The sequence below is a fragment of the Chelonus insularis genome, unplaced genomic scaffold (assembly GCF_013357705.1).
Source record: "Chelonus insularis isolate UGA/USDA-ARS -01 unplaced genomic scaffold, ASM1335770v1 contig_120_pilon, whole genome shotgun sequence".
In the NCBI taxonomy this organism is placed as follows: Eukaryota; Metazoa; Arthropoda; class Insecta; order Hymenoptera; family Braconidae; genus Chelonus; species Chelonus insularis.
Genome location: NW_023276362.1, coordinates 18,268 through 35,547, shown reverse-complemented (window position 1 = coordinate 35,547; position 17,280 = coordinate 18,268). Strand labels below are relative to the sequence as shown.

At 27.5% G+C, this 17,280-nt stretch overlaps 5 protein-coding genes across 5 annotated transcripts; 3 read left to right on the top strand and 2 right to left on the bottom strand.

Moving 5' to 3' along the window:
• Nucleotides 1-39: 39 nt before the first annotated feature.
• Nucleotides 40-5,480, top strand: LOC118065482 (putative leucine-rich repeat-containing protein DDB_G0290503). The gene is made up of 8 exons (XM_035080784.1): nt 40-538; nt 677-764; nt 832-1,004; nt 1,093-1,434; nt 1,587-4,452; nt 4,521-4,804; nt 4,889-5,152; nt 5,250-5,480. Exons 1-8 carry the CDS (start codon nt 452-454, stop codon nt 5,271-5,273), a joined length of 4,128 nt encoding a protein of 1,375 aa, XP_034936675.1. The 5' UTR covers nt 40-451; the 3' UTR covers nt 5,274-5,480.
• Nucleotides 5,481-6,639: 1,159 nt separating this feature from the next.
• LOC118065533 (uncharacterized) lies at nt 6,640-8,054 on the top strand. Its single transcript, XM_035080880.1, has 5 exons — nt 6,640-6,851; nt 6,906-6,981; nt 7,062-7,363; nt 7,472-7,611; nt 7,681-8,054. Exons 1-5 carry the CDS (start codon nt 6,713-6,715, stop codon nt 7,909-7,911), a joined length of 888 nt encoding a protein of 295 aa, XP_034936771.1. The 5' UTR covers nt 6,640-6,712; the 3' UTR covers nt 7,912-8,054.
• Nucleotides 8,055-8,271: 217 nt separating this feature from the next.
• Nucleotides 8,272-9,516, bottom strand: LOC118065522 (transmembrane protein 177). The gene is made up of 2 exons (XM_035080868.1): nt 9,265-9,516; nt 8,272-9,199 (listed from the first exon to the last, which is right to left on the bottom strand). Exons 1-2 carry the CDS (start codon nt 9,417-9,419, stop codon nt 8,383-8,385), a joined length of 972 nt encoding a protein of 323 aa, XP_034936759.1. The 5' UTR covers nt 9,420-9,516; the 3' UTR covers nt 8,272-8,382.
• A 139-nt stretch (nt 9,517-9,655) lies between these two features.
• Nucleotides 9,656-12,006, bottom strand: LOC118065503 (nibrin-like). Its single transcript, XM_035080827.1, has one exon. The coding sequence runs from the start codon at nt 11,883-11,885 to the stop codon at nt 9,900-9,902; it is 1,986 nt and encodes a 661-aa protein (XP_034936718.1). The 5' UTR covers nt 11,886-12,006; the 3' UTR covers nt 9,656-9,899.
• Nucleotides 12,007-12,356: 350 nt separating this feature from the next.
• Nucleotides 12,357-17,201, top strand: LOC118065513 (mitogen-activated protein kinase kinase kinase 7-like). The gene is made up of 8 exons (XM_035080839.1): nt 12,357-12,860; nt 13,250-13,475; nt 13,558-13,675; nt 13,746-14,075; nt 14,149-14,644; nt 14,854-14,950; nt 16,447-16,697; nt 16,881-17,201. The coding sequence occupies exons 1-8, from the start codon at nt 12,570-12,572 to the stop codon at nt 17,031-17,033; spliced, it is 1,962 nt and encodes a 653-aa protein (XP_034936730.1). The 5' UTR covers nt 12,357-12,569; the 3' UTR covers nt 17,034-17,201.
• The last annotated feature ends 79 nt before the right edge of the window (nt 17,202-17,280 follow it).

Here is a 17,280-nt window from a genome sequence, read left to right as displayed (position 1 = left end):
AGTGTTTTTCAGATGATCAAATAGTTTTGTCATGTTTGTCGTGTCATCACACACGTAAAGTTAAAAGTGTCTCATTTATTATAAAATTGTTTAATTATTCAATCACTGTTCAGAATAACTTACAATTCAATGAAAAGTAACCGCAATAACAATTTTATACAGATTATAAAATAAACTATTTGTTAAATAAATTGACAGTATTGTTAAAAAAAATATTAAAATGCAGACTGTTAGACATTATTACAGTGATTTCATTTCGTGATTGTTTGTCGTTTTTTATACACCTTATCTAAGTTATTTAAGTGATAATTACACAAAATAATTAATTAAAAATTAATAGAGTTAAAACTAATTGAAAAGTTATCTTAGTTTGCTTAGAGCCATCACTCAAAGAACTAATAAAAAACATTCTTATTTGATAATACAAAATAAACCGAGGAATAATTACAAAATGTTTAAAAAATTTAAAGATAAACTTGCTGAAGAGATGAAACAATCACCAGCAAGAATTCAAGCAAGCATGCAGCAATTAGCACAGGTATTTATACTTTATTTAAACAAAAGCCTGTTAACGGTTTAGGTTATTACATTTTCATAACAATCAATAGAAAGTGAGAAACAATATTTGAAAATAGTTCTATTTATTATATATTTTTGTAATATTATTTTTCTATAGGCAGTTGTCTCTCCGAATATTTCGAATGCATCCAGTTCTGGTTTATCAGCATCAAATGACAACTTTAGCCTTACAGATGAAGGAGATGGTAATAAAATTATACAGTAATCTATAAAATAATTTAAACATGAATTAATTCATTTTTTTTATTATAGAAACAGCAAAGAACAGCCCAGCTAAAGATTACTTTCCAAGCATCGATTTAACCTCACTCTCTTCAAATACAACTGGAATTTCCAGATCGTCTTCAATTAATAGTTTAGCTAGTGGTGATACTTCAGGATTATTTCCTATTTTTGAAAGTTCTGGAAATGCTTATCATTTTCCGGTATGTCATTTTTTTTAAAGTTTTACATTAATAGTTATTATCCATTTATATCTGGAATATTAATGGCTTTATTTATCATTAATTTTAGTCAGACATAGAACAATCGGCGAGTGAAACTGATGAATGTATGAACCGACAAATGGATCAACTATCAAAGGAAGAAATATATTCAGCGTACCGTAAAATTCAAACAAAGTATTGTAAATATAGGGGAAAATACAGAGAGTTGGCAAACCATTATCGAGAAATTGAGAGGGTGAAGATGAAATTGGAGTCTTTGCTTGTTGAGACACAAAATAAAGCTTTGAGAAGAATTGGAAATTTGAAAGAACAGTGCCAGTTAGAACAGCAAGCGAAAGCTCATCTTGAAGAAGCTTTAAGGAATGACATTGAAGAAAAAGATCATATAATTGATTCGTTAAACACTAAAGCAAGTAACAAATTATTTATTAAAGTAATGTATAATTATACTTTATAGAAAACGTAGTTATTAAAGAATTACAGTATATTCTTAGAATTGTTCTGCTATTGAATTTGCAATAAACGATAGTATTTAGATTTAATATTTCATCCATTTTATAGGTAAAACTTCTTCATGCGAATGGAGCAAACGCAAAACTAGAAAACCAATTAAATTCTGCTGAGAACAAACTCGAAAGCGCAAGAAACTCTTCTCAAGATTTAATTAAAATTTCCGGTGAGGAAATGGAAGACATTTCGCTAAAATTGAATCAAGCAGATTCTGAATTATCAACAGAAAACCATCAATTGAAAAATAAACTCGAAAAGCTCGAAATTTTGATTTCAAAATACAAAGAATCGTTGAAACGAAGTAAAGAAAAAATAGAAGAAATGGAAGAAGAAAAATACAAAGTTGAGCGAGAGTTGGAAATGTCGAAGAGCTTAAATGAGGAAAAATTAGATGAATTGAAAAAGGATCTAAATAAAGCAAAGGAAAAAATTGATTATTTAAACGAAGAAATAAATGAATTGCGTAAAAGAGAGGAGGAATCTGTGATTTCACTGGCAGAAAATAAATTCAAAATTCACAAAGAACTTGAAATCAAGGAAGAACAAATCAAACAATTAACTATGCAACTTAAACAGGCAATGCAAAATAAAGAAAAGAATAATGTTGATGAGAAAAGTCACGACAATAATGAAATAACTAGAGATGATTCAGGAGAAGTAATGAATGAAAATTTAATTGACATTGATTCGGATACAGAACAGAAAGTTGTGTTGGAGAATAAAGAAAACAAAATTAGTGAATTAAACAAACTGATTGATGAAAATGAACAACAAAATCATGAGATTTCAAGATTAAAGAAAGAATTAAATGAATCATATGAAAGAATAAATGATTTAACTGACAAGTTAAGAGATAGTGGATTACTTTTGAATGATTTAAAAAATGAGACACAAAGAAGAAATACAATTTTTGCTGAAAAAGCAGTACAATCAATGATGATGATGCAATCAATGAAAAAAATTTGTGAAGAAGTGAAACTGACGATTAAAAATAATCATGATAGCGTTAAAAATTATATAACTGATGAATTAAAAAGTAAAGTGCAAGAATGGGCATATAATGTAGAATTGTCACAGAAAAATCATGAATCCCAAGAAAAATTAAATGAGTTAATGAGTATAATTATTGTAAAAAATGATTTTATTGATAAATTAAAGCTTTCAAAAAAGGAACAAAATTATATAAATGAACAACTACGAGAAAAGAACCAAGAATTAGAAATGAAAGTTGAATGTTTGCTAAAGAATAATGTTGAACAGAAAAAAGTAGAAGAATTAATGGATATTATTGTTACAAAGAATGATTATATTAATAAATTAAAATGTATGAAAGAAAACCTATTATTAAAAAATAAAATACTTACAAAAAATGATGACTATTTATCAGATTTAATTAATGTAAAAAATGAATTTATTACTAAGTTGAAGCTTGTAAATAAAGAAATGAAATGTAAAATAGAAGTGATGGAAGAAGAGAATCGAAAATTACAATCAGAAAATGAAGCTTTAGGAAATAATGAAAATTTGAAAGATAAATTAGACGCTATGATGGACATAATCCGTGTAAAAAATGACTTTATAGATAAACTAAAAGTTGTACAAAAGGATAAAAATAATCTCATTGAAGAACTAAAACAAAAAAATGCCGATTTTCTTACCGAACTAGAAACATTTAAAAAAAGCAATGGTTCAGTTGAAATATTAGAAATTGAACATAAAGAACTACAAGATGCAAAAAATAAATTATTAATATTAAATGAAGATCTTCAAAAAGCTAATGAATTTTCACAACAAAGAATTAAAGAGCTTGAAGAGCATCTTGAGAAAAATACTGTGGAAACTCGTGAAACCACGGATCTCAATAATAAATTATTAAAAGTAAATGAAGATCTTCAAAAAGCTAATGAATTTTTACAACAAAGAATTAAAGAGCTTGAAGGGCATCTTGAAAAAAATACTGTGGAAACCCGTGAAACCACGAATCTCAATAATAAATTAGTAAAAGTAAATGAAGATCTTCAAAAAGCTAATGAATTTTCACAACAAAGAATTAAAGAGCTCGAAGAGCATCTTGAGAAAAATACTGTGGAAACCCGTGAAACCACGGATCTCAATAATAAATTAGTAAAATTAAATGAAGATCTTCAAAAAGCTAATGAATTTTCACAACAAAGAATTAAAGAGCTCGAAGAGCATCTTGAGAAAAATACTGTGGAAACCCGTGAAACCACGGATCTCAATAATAAATTAGTAAAATTAAATGAAGATCTTCAAAAAGCTAATGAATTTTCACAACAAAAAATTAAAGAGCTCGGAGAGGATCTTGAGAAAAATACTGGGGAAGCACGTGAAACTATGGATCTCAATAATAAATTATTGAAAGTAAATGAAGACCTTCAAAAAGCTAATGAATTTTCACAACAAAGAATTAAAGAGCTTGAAGAACTCATAAAAAAACACACGATAGAAATAATTGATAAAAACACAGAAATTGAAGGTATAACTAATGTAACTGAAGCTTATAAAAACCAAATACGAGATTTAGAAGAGAAAATGAACGAATTGAAAAAAGAAATAAATGAAGAAAAAAGAAAAAATGAAGAACTTGATGAAATAAATAAATCAAATAAAGACTTTAAAACGTATGAAGAGGAGACAGAGAATTTGAGAGGGACAGTAGAAAAATTACAAAAGCAGCTAAAAGAAGCAGAATCAACTGTTATTAGTTGTCAATCAAAAGAATCACAAATTGAAAACATAAATGAATCGTTACGAAATGAAATAGATGCATTAAAAAAACAATTAGAAACGATTGAAGAAGTGCAGAGAGAGAGAATGAATCAGTTAGTAAAAGAATTTCAAGCTCAAATTAATGATAAAGATCAGGAACTTCAGGCAGCTCTTGATAAAAAATTTGGTAAGTTACGTGGTTATATATATTTATTAATTTAAAAATAATTTTTTTATAAGAGTATTGTATTTTAGAACGTCAAAAAAATTATGAATCAGATTTAATTCAACAGTACAAAGAACAACTTCGAGATTTTCAAGTTGAATTAACTGCTAAGTCTGAAGAAATAGAAAGTTTAAAGAAAGATCAAGGGAAAGAAAATACAGAGGAATTGACTAAACTAACAGAATTAGTTACGAGAATGAAAACAGAGCATGAGAATGAATTGAAACAAATTGAAACAAGGTGGGAAGATATGGTAAAAGATAAAACTAATGAAATTAATGATTTAAAAAAAGAACGGGAGAAGTGCAAAAGAGTGAGTAATTGTATAATTAATTTCTATGTGTTACTTCTGTCTAAGTCTTTACAGTTTAATCAATTTTTCATTATTTTATAATAGGAATTAGAAAATAAATCTGTGGACTCTTTAAAAAATACTTTGACATCTCAGCAACGGGAGTTAACTGAGTTGCGAAAGCTTATCAAATTAAGACATGATACTCTGGAAGATTCAACAGAAATTGAATATCTTAGAAATATTTTGTATGAATACATGATGGGTAAAGAGACTTTGGTACTGGCTAAAGTCATTGCAGCAGTTGTAAAATTTGATCAGGAACAAACTACTAGAGTACTTAAAAAGGAAGAAGACAAATTAACGCTGGTAAATATATTAAATATTTAATATATAATTAATATTATTATTATAAATAAATGGAAAAGAAAGAATAGAATTTAATAAATATTTTGATTATTTGTAGCTTGGATCTCTGGGATTAACGTAAAAGTATCGTAAACTGTTTATAAGTAAGCATAGACAGTTATAAATTGGAATTAATAATTTATTAATAATTTATACATATAATTAGTTATAATAATTATTAATGTTAATACTACCACTATCATTGCTACATTTGTAAAATAGAGTACAGTGGAAAGAAGTGTTTGATAGCATAAATATAAATAACTGCCAATAAAATTTTATCACTTCAGTTAGTTTGATGGATGATTTCTATAATAAATAAGTATTATTCCTCTATTACATTGCATCAAATATTATTTTTTATAATTAGAAAATTTGCATATCTGTACATTCAATTTAATCTTCATAAATGTTATAATTTTGAAAATGATAATAGGTTGCTATTAAAAAATTTTAATAATTTTTCTGTTAAATAAAATGTTTTTTATATTTTATCCATGACGTTATCGCTCACTAAGAAGCTTTTTTAAAATTAATAAATGGAAAGATAACAGTTATTTATCTCAGTAAAAGTAATAATGGTCATAAAATTTTATGACAAAGTTCAAAACTTAGATATTCTGTATGTAAATATTTGAATATTATAAATGCTAGTAAATATTACTTAATTTAAACTATTGGAAAAAAATATTCCAACAAGAAATTCAAAATTTGACTTCAAATTGGAGGTACTAATTTAATATTAAAAAAAGAAGAATCCTTAAATCTTGAACTTATTGAGCATATCATAAGAATAAATAATAATCACATACAAAATGTATTTCTAGAAATCATGTCAGAAACTACTCTCTTGATAGAAAAAATGAATAATAGAAGTACAAGAAACCGTAAATTAATGGAAATTTTTTTTTAATTATTTCGTATCATTTTCTAAATAAGTATCTGTTTATCTAAAAAATGATATTTAAATACGTAGTAATACGGGACTTTTCATTATCTACATTTAAAAAAGCTGTTCAAATAATATCTACTCAAAATGCGCATCTTTATGATAAAGTCGAAAAACATTTTAAAGTAGTAATAACTATTTAACTAAATAATATCCTAATAAAAATTTAATTAATCCAGCTGATTCAATAATATCTCTTAACTCAGATGACGGAATGTTCAAACAGATCAATTTTCATAATTACAAATAATAAAAATTCCAACAATTCCTCTAGCTATTATAAATCAAATTTGATTAAATGAAATATTGGTGACACTTAAAAACGATACCTACGTAATATGAGAATTTTTTATTTGTCATACAATTGATACAAACTACTACTGATAAGTACTATGATTTCATTAATATCATAATAAATATTATCGATCACGAATTTTTAAGAATACGTAATAATACAACGATTCTTCGTGTATTTAACTTATTGTAGTAACGTTAAAATATTAGATTCTTTTCTTGAAAATAATTTTTTGTTAAAAAATATTCTCTATTTTAATTTTTTTCAATTAAGAGCAATGATTAAATCATCTAAATTTTTCTTATTTTATTTTTTGAGTTTATTTGTGGGCTCTTTATCCATTGTAGACCCTCAAATTGTAGAAGAAAATAGAAATAAATATCCATGGATGGTGATAATATATAGTGTTTCAAAGCGTAAGTATAGTTATGATCTTGATTAAAAAACATTTCTACAATATTATAAAATAGTTACAGGCATTATTAACTATGGAACAATTATTCATGAGAGAGCTGTATTAACTCTAGCTAATCCTATGGTTAAAAAGTAAATATATTTGTAAAATAAAACTTTTTCATTTAAAATAATTATGTAGTGAAAGATTTTAATTACATGTTACATTTCAGATTTGGAAAATTTAAGTTTCAAGTTTTGCCTGATTGTTACATCAATGAAACTCATTCTTTTACAATTGGAACCAAAAAAATACCACTAGGATTACAGCAAATTAAAGAATATCATCTAATAGAATATGGTTCTCCTGGAAACTTAGAAATCCTTATTTTAAAAGAACCATTACATCTTAGTAATACAATCAATATTATCTCATTATACGGTGAAAATGATCAATTTGACCCAGATAACTGTATTCTTTTGAGTTTATTTAGTGATTTCACTATTGATTCTTCAGCATTAATTGTAAACGAAGGTATATAACACATGTATTACACGGAAATAATTTTACTTATATTTAATAAAAAAATTCTCTCCGTGTATAATAAAATTTTGTTTATCTTATATTTCAATATTGTTTTAGTTATATTCTTCATTTCGTATGCTGTAAAACTCACCGATACACATCTAGATTTGGTGACATTACCTAATGATACAATGACACCGGTTAATGAACAAGGAAAAATAATACAACAAAATAAAGAAATATTTACGAAAGGACTTGTACGTAAACTTATACTTTTAGATATAAAACATAGTATTATTGAAGACATAAAAATTTTTTTCTAACAGAAATTAGTAGGAGGTCCTTTATACTGCAAATCAAAAGATACTGAACAATGGAGTCAACTCGGAGTAACGAATTTGGTAATAAAAATACAAAAAAAAGATGATCCAAAATTAATCATAGAAGGAAATATTATCAGAGTCGATAATAACACCCTACATACTGTTATGGACCAAATTTTAAAAACATCCGACATAGGTGATTTTCAATTGAATGATGGTATATCAAGATATTGAACAAATTAATTTATTTAATTTACAATAAAATTGGAGTAATTAAATAAATACTTGTATGATGTCACTGTATTTTTGAATAATTATATAATTAAAATGAGATATACATACTTTGAATTACAGTAGGTAATACACGGTGACATGTATTTTGAATGAATTAGTAAAAATGTAAAACATTTTTATATTCCTGATAAACTAATCAAAAATAAACTATTCAATAATAATTTGTATAAAGGCTAAATTTTTAAAGAAAAACAAAGAAACACTATAAAAAAAATTCCTCCTATTGCCATCATTTACTTTAATATTTTATGAAAAAAACAAACGGCAAAATTGTGGAAAAAATTATTTATTACTCATACATATCGTAAACTAACAAAAAATTACGTAACAATCCGAAATAATTGTTAATAAATTTCATTTTTACAATGAAAGTAAAATTATTTACAGTGATTTGTTGAAACCAAGAAAATTTTATGCTATTGCTAGTTCAGCTTCAGTATCACTTACGTTTCCTGTTTCATGATCTTTTAATGCCTGTTCAAAGAATTGTTTCCTACTAGTATTAGGAATATGTTTTTCTCTAAATGTAATAGTATCATTTCCACCTTTTGTGTATGTTTTTGCTCCATTCGATCCTCCTAATTCTCGTAATGCAATATTTCTTTGAATAACTTTACTGTAAAACTCAAGACCTCCTTTTGTATATTCAATTCCTAATTTAGATGCTCGTTCATCTGCATCATATTCATAATACCTTGTCATCACATCTTTTTGCATTGCCCAAATTCCCCACATAAAAAGTCCTAATGCACCATATATGAAGTAACGGAGCTGTCGAGGTTTATCAAATAATTGCATACGTTCATTGATGGATGATGTTAATATATAATACGTGAAGAACAAAAAACAACTTATAAGTGGTTGAATTATTGCATTATGGTTATCAACCATGAAAATTTCTCTTGCAATGGCGAACTTTTTAGCATTTTCCGGTAAAATAAGAGCTTCAAGTAAACTGCGTGCCTCTTTACGGTTCCAATTAACAAACTCATCATTGATGATAATACCACTTTTATCGATTTCTCCAGGTTTCTTATAAGTATAATTAATTGGTAAGCCAATTTTAGCTCCACAATAACCATAAATTGATCCTGCATGCCAAACATCGTAACCATAAACCATAAACGGTTCCAGAAACTTTCTACTAAATGCGGGTACTTTTATATCATCTAGTACTTTGTCAAATGTATTTTTTAATTCAGCAGTCAGAGGGTATGGTTTTCCATTCCTGAAATATGTAAATTGTAATTAGTCAGGAAATAAATTAATATTGAATAACAAAGTTGAACTTACCTACGTAAACCAACAAAATCACGATAATGATTAAGTAAGAAAGTGTGAGGTAAATATTGAATGCTAAAAATTCCAAATGCAGTTCCAGTAGCTGCAATTTTCATGTAAAATTGACCCCTTGACGTAGTAAACCATGCTAACTTACCGAATGACATTATTAATTAATCTTATTATGTATATGAATGAAAAATATTTAAGTGAATAGTTGAATTTATGTTTATTAAGCCGGCTTTAGTGAGAATCTTTAATCTCGTGAATTACTTGGGCTTGTTTCTAACCTCAAATGTATCGTTTGAAAACAATTAATAACTGACATTTAGTTATTCTCTACACACATATATTTAATTTCTTTATTAAATAACATTGTTGATGAAAAATTACTAAAAAAGAATTATTTATTAATTTTACGTATATTTTAGTTTGTTTCATACATAAGACGACATACACACGCTACAGACTTAAACTCGCGCGGAAGTTTAAATATAAAAAATACATGTATTTATATTGCATGGTAACAATTATAATAAATAAAAATACTATGCTATTAAAATATTGATAATAAAAAACATATTTTAATAATAATTTATATTTTAATAGTTCAATTGTATATATTTTTTTTATTAAACTATGTACTTCTAATTTCTTGTGTGTGGAGCCCATTCATAGAAATCTTCTCTTGTCAGTCTTTTAATAGGTTCAGATTTATTTTTCTTGAAAACTTTTTTTTTAGATGATGATTTATATCCTTTTTGGATGTCAGTCATAGAGACATACTTCACTTTGTAACCGAAGCTTTTATCCATGTTATTTTCGACATCTTCATGCCTTTTACATGCGTGAATCCATTGTCCAGAATATTCATTTTCATTATCGCTGTCGTCATGATCATTCTTCGTATCGACTTCTCTTCTAGAATTTTCGTAATCATCATCGTAACTATTATTTATTTCTGGTTCATCCTTTATCTGAAATTCTTCGATGGTAATAGAATCTTCCTTCTCATTTGTAACTTCTTCATCTCTCAAATTAGGTTTAGATGATTTTTCTTCAGTTTTTTCATTTTTTTGTAGAATTAAACTCTTTTTTCTTTGATTTTTATTAAAATTATGCTCAGTTTCTTGATTATTTTCATCACTATCACTATCAAAACAATTCTGTTTTTCAAATGAAGTTGCAGTATTTTCTGGTTCCTGAGAATCTCCTAATAGAACATCCCAAAATGATTCTTTTGCAGCATTTGTATCATTTTGTTTTTTGCTAATATTGGCTTTTTCAACAATATCCAATTTTCTCTTTTTCAATTTTATCTCGTCAGGACTTTCTTCAGTCTTTTGCGTCTTTGGCACTATCTTATCAATCTTTTTTCTTTTTTTTGGGTTTTCTTCTATTTTTTCTTCTAAAGAGATGGATTTTTCGTATTTGCAATCTGAACTTGGCGTAGGACTAACCGTTTTGTTTGTAGATACTTTTTCATTAGGCTTTTGGCTCAAAAGGTTTTGAGTTTCAGGTACAGTTTCTGGAATGACAATATTTTTACTGCTTTTTGGTATCTCATCCCAATCTTGAGTCTCAGGAGCAAGTATTTTTGCTGTCGTAATCTTATTTAGTTTTTCTTTATCTTTTGACTGAAGTAATTTAGTATATTTAAACCTAGGATTACAGTGCTGGTCCAAAGAACAATATAATATAGCTAAAGGAATCTCAGATGCTGGAATAGATCTCAATTGATGTTTCTTTAAAAGTTCATTGACTGTTTGAAATTGAGATAATGACAATTTTGGACTTTGTGAATCACTTAGAGGTTGAATGAAAACAATGTCTTTGCGAGCACAATCAGATTTTTTTAAAGATTTATCACACATGGATGATGTTCCACCAGATAGTTTAATCATTGTAGAATAAATTTGAAATTGACATTCGTCAAAAAAATAAAATGTTAAACCATTAAATATTTGCTTTCTACGATGGTCTGGTAGTAATGCAGTCTTACCAAATCCTCTCAAAAGATTATCAAACGATGGAATGTATTTATTAACATCTGGAATGTCTTCGTTAGCTTCCTGCGCTTTTAAAACATCTTTCCAGTAAGTTAAATTGACAATAGGTATACCTGATGCTAAAGCACATGAAATTTTTTCAGTTAATCCTAATGAACAAGTTGTTAAATGAGTGCAATCATTTTGCCATTGATTGCAAAGTTCTCCTTCTATGGATGCAAGAATTTTTTCTAGATCTTTTTTATCTTTCTCAGTTAATCCTGAAGTTAATACAATGTATTTTTTTTCTGACTTGTAAGAAACAGTGAAAATATGATGTTGCAAGCCAAATCTTATTTGATCCTTAGGCGAAACGGAATAACTTGTTTCTTCAAGACGGTATTCCTTATTATTTTTTAATATATAAGTGCCATATTTTGATTTAGAATCAGCTATGATCAACTGTGTACTACCTATTGATGATTTTGATTTTGCAATTTGTTTTTTAACTTCTAGCTTTGCATGTGACCGGCTTATTGATGAATCTTCAGTCAATAGAATGTCAGCATTACTTCTACCAACAGTTGTTATTTTATTTTCACTTAATTCTATGGTTTTACCATTTTTATCAGTTAAAAACCACATGTTTTTACTATTTTTTAATCGTTCAAGACAAATCTAGTTACTACGTCTAAATACAAGATGTAAACAACACATTGTCGCGAAATATCTACGACGAAGATTTACGAACCGCTGTCGAAAATGCACGAAGCAATAGACAAGAAAAAGAGAAAGAGGAGAAGTATACTTACCTAACCTCTAACGGAATAAAATTTAAGTTGAAATGTACAATAATATTCAAAATTCTAGTAACCAACTGCAAGTAAATTTTTTTTCATTTTTTATCATGGTAATAAATTTTTTTATCTAAAGAGTGTTATTTAATTTGTTGATAAACTAATAACAATAATTAAAAACAGTAATGAGTTTATCATCATGAAAAATAAATTATAATCTATTTGATAATTATAAATTTAAATATCAAAATAAAATATTAAAAAATTTAATATAATTATTCGACCTTCGAATAAAAAATAAAGACTTATTAGTTTTATTTTCTTTATCAGTGTTATTTTATTACGTCAATCGTACATCTATTATATTTTTGTTTATTGAATCAGTGTGTGTTGCTGTGACATGATTCATTAAAAGGCTAAATTCAATTAAAAATGTTTGATCTTTTAATATAAGGGTAGATTTTGTCTACGTCAGGTGTAATAAGTTATGAAGATTTAAATTATAATGTGACGTGATTGGGTGCGTGTGTGTATGTGTGCGATGTCGAAGGGAAACTTAAAAGAATATAAGCATCATTTAGTTGAAAATAAGTCAAAACGTCAGCAAGAGGATCAAATAGTTCAGACGCAACAACAACATTTTGATAATTCATCACAACCTCCAGTACTATCACCAATATCTTCACCATCATCATCATCTTCTTCATCGTCTTCATTGTCAACAGCATCATCACCCCCTCCGCCACGACCATTACCTCGACAAAAAAGTCTTCAACAACAATTTGTTGAAGAAATCGACTACAATGAAATCGAAACAGAAGAGGTTTGTGTTTTTATTGTCTATTATTTCATTCATCAGGTGTAATTGAGAAAAATAATTCAGTTGACATAACCTTAAAAGAGTGTATCTTTGCTTTACATTGTTGAACTATGTTCATTTTTTTCAGTAAGATTGAGTCAGAAATATTTAAAAAAACTTTAGTATGAAAAAAAGATCATACTGAATTGAAACTTCAAGTTAATAATAAAACACTAAGTTATCCATTCCAAATCACAATACTCCAAATTAATAACTTAAATTATTGTTATTGTCAATAGAAAATAAATAAATGATTAACATTCGTTTTTATTTGTTAATCATTCATAAATACTAGTCACAAAAAGAAGAACTTTTAATTAGAATCAAAGAATAGTAATTAATATTTATTTTAGGTTGTGGGCAAAGGATCTTTCGGAGTTGTATGGAAAGGAGTATGGCGTGGACGTTACGTAGCAATAAAACACATAAATACCGAAGGAGAACGAAGGGCATTTGCAGTTGAAGTAAGGCAGTTATCTAGAGTATCACATCCAAATATTGTTCGGCTTTACGGTGCTTGTACAAAAGATCCAGTTTGTCTGGTAATGGAATATGCTGAAGGAGGATCTCTTTATAATGGTAATTTTCATATTATTTCACAATTAGATACATGGCTTAGAAGAATAACTACTAACATTATTTTTCTTTAAAAAATTTTCAGTTCTCCACTGTGAACCAAAACCACGGTATACTGCCGGCCATGCAATTAGTTGGGCTCTTCAATGTGCTCGAGGTGTAGCTTACCTTCACAATATGAAACCTAAACCGTTAATTCATAGGTACAAATAATTATTTGCAATAAAAAAAGTATATGATCGACCATTAACCAATATCTTAATTTATTTTCAGAGATTTGAAGCCACCAAATTTACTTTTAGTTCTTGGAGGAAGAACTTTAAAGATTTGTGATTTTGGAACAGCATGTGATTTAAACAGTTATATGACAAATAATAAGGGATCGGCAGCGTGGATGGCTCCAGAAGTATTTGAAGGTTCTAGATATACTGAAAAATGTGATGTTTTCAGTTGGGGAGTGATATTATGGGAAGTTCTAGCGAGAAGGAAACCATTTGACGACATTGGAGGCTCAGCTTATCGAATCATGTGGGCGGTACATGTTGGACAAAGACCACCATTGATTGAAGGTTGTCCCAAACCTATTGAAGATCTTATTAAAAGGTAATAATAAATTCCAAAAGTTCTATATATGTAAAGTTATCTGTTTTTATTACAATAGCATTAATTATTCCAGATGTTGGGAGAAAAATCCTGAAAAAAGACCAGCAATGGACGAAATTGTAGAAATAATGGATATCCTTTCAGAGTTTTTCACTGGAGATTTAGAACCTGTTGAATATACTCCTTCGGAAGAATTTCCGGACAATGAAGGAAGTAATGAAAATACAATTGATGTTACTTGGAATTCTAGTCAAATCAATGGCGATTTTTCAGCTAATGGTCTAGATAGTCAGTCACAAGTTGATTATCAAACCCAAACTTATAATCAAGAGCAGCTTGACCGTTTTAAACGCCCTGATTCTCTGCAAATAGCTCAAGGAAGTAATTCTGCTATGTCTAAACAATATTCTAATGCTTCTAGAAATCGTGTTAAAGATGAATGTGATGAAAGCAATAAAAGACGAATAGATACGTCTAAAATAAATTTACCACCAACTCCTGCAGTAAGAAATAATAAAGTAAATGATTCAAGTAATAATTTCCAACCTCTTCACATTGATTGTGATCCTGTAAGTATTGATTTAGAGAAACTATTTTGACATCTATATTAAATACTATTTTCTTTAAAAAATCAGATCAAAATTTTTGAGAGAAAAATGCAAGCTTTTCAGCAACTAATTATCAATGAATGTTTTTCTGATGTTAAAAATATGATTTGTTGAAATTTTTAGGACAAAAATATAACTTTAATTAATTCTCAATAATATATGTTTTTTAGAATGCTTGGGATCATGCTACATCATCAGATTCTTCTTGGGAGCTTCAAAACAATCCTGGCCTGGATAAAATGGGTCCTAAAAATAAGAAAATTGATCGTAAGTTATAATATGCTGTAATATTTATTATTACTTTTCTAATTGAAAAGCTATATCTATAAGAAAATGATCATCTATTTTACTAATGAGAATTAATTAATTAAATTGGCATAGTAAGTGGATTGTTAAAAATGGCCAATGCGTTAGAATTTGATTATCGCAGTCTAGTTGACGTAATTATTCTCCATCTCTTTTTATTTTTGCCAGTCCGCACGGACACTAAATTATTTCGAGCATGAAATACTTGAAAGAGCTGACTCAGAAGCTAAACAGCAGACCCCAGTTATACTATGCCAGCCAAAATCTTTATGATCTAATTCCCCTGGCCAAAAAGTTCAATTGAACCCAATGAATATGTTTTTCAAGGAATCAACTCCGTTTATATACTTAGAACAAAAAAAATTTCATTTGTTGAATTAAATTGTGATTATTTCATAAAATAACAAAAAAAGACTCAATTCAATTATTGAATGACTTGATGAAGTAAACATTTTAATTATTTAACAATTTTATACAATATTTATCGAGATTTTTATTATAAACTTAGTTTATATCTAAGAAATGTAATTGAAAAATCAAACGAATGTCACAAATTGATTTAAAAAATGTCTTCGACATGATTACGCAAAAATCGCTTGATTTTACTTTAAAAAAAAATTCGTTTTGATAAATAAACAAAATAAAAACGCGGAAGTCTGGCTCTTGTCGAGGTTGATGATAAAGAAAATAGGAGAGGAGTGAAGAGTTAAAAAGGGAGAAGAAGAAAAAGAGTTTGGTCCACGACAGCAGGTGTAGCTGAGTCAGCTTCCCCATTATAGCTGTAGGTTTGTTGTGTTTAGTTTGAGATTCAACTATCGCCAGTGAGGAGGCCAGTAGTTAAAGTTCATCTTTAGCTCAGTTCGTACCGTCACGAAACGATATAAAAATATCAAACAAAGCCTCAGACGCAAATTTTTAATTCGAAATCTTTTTGATATTGAAAAAATTCTAAATATATTAGAAAAGTAGAAATCATTAATGTATCTAGATATTGAAGTATTCAATTCAATAAATTATTTTTTAAAATAATAATTCATTCGTCAATGCTATTATCGAGGATATTTATCCTTGATGGCGAACAAAGAGTATGATTCAAGAAAATGTGAAGTATGTTGTTGCTAAAAACTCCGTCAAGAACACTAGAGCGTTTAGAAAGATTACAAAAATCTATTTAATCAACTCGTGAGCTTCAGGCATGTCAAATTTGGATAAAAGTGTCAGTACTTATTCTAGAGTTGATACCGAGTGTTTAAAACACTGTTGGTTTGTTTTACGTTAGTAAAATCTTGTATTAATTAAAAATGTATGAAATAATGAATGCGTACTATTTTTAATAACTATTATTCATAAACGTGTAATAAAAAAGGATAAATATGAGTTACAAAAAAAATTTATTTATTCATTAAATTTCTGTAACTATTTTATCGTGTAATAATTTTAATAACTTTCTTTTACAGGCAGTAGTAATAATGACAATTTAGACGATGTCTATCGACTATTAGATGCTGATCTTCGACCTCTTACGCCAGACAACACGTGTCAATTATCGATAAATATATTTGAAGAACATAAGGCTCTTGCTGAAGAGTACCTCAAAGTTCAGACAGAAATTGCTCTAGTGAGTCAGTATAAAAATGATATGTTAAAAAGTTTAAGTGCGGATAGCATAAGACAACAGGAGGAACTACGAAAGCTTGAAGACGAAAAAGTATGTTTTATTTTAAAATTCAATTTTAATCATATAAAATAACATTTTTATTTCATGATTAATCTTTAAATCTTGAAATAAAGAAAAAATACAAATATAGATTATTTAATACTATCACATTTAACAGACAATAAAATATTTTTGATAAATAAATATTCTATTTATTATAAACACTTGTTTTAGGAATCTTTAATAAAATTATATCGCAATTTGAAGAGACAACTGGAGATAATGAAAGGCCAGAGAAGACCTGGAACTTCGTCTACAACGAATCCTTTAGTGAGTGATGATGGATGGGTTTGTGTGCCTCGACAAGAACCTTCACGGATATCATAATTAATTAATTAATTACCTGAAGGTTGACTGATTAATGTAATATTTTTTTAATTTCTTATGTTATTCTTTTCTTCACTTTATCTTGTTCTCGTACAATTATAAGTCTTTATAAATTAATTGACTATTTTAAATATACTATTTTTGTGACGCAATAAAAAAATGATTGAGAGAATACTTTTGGACATTTCATCATTTATTTTTGCAGCAGAAAAATAATTTGAATTTATTTTAATAATTTAATTTATCT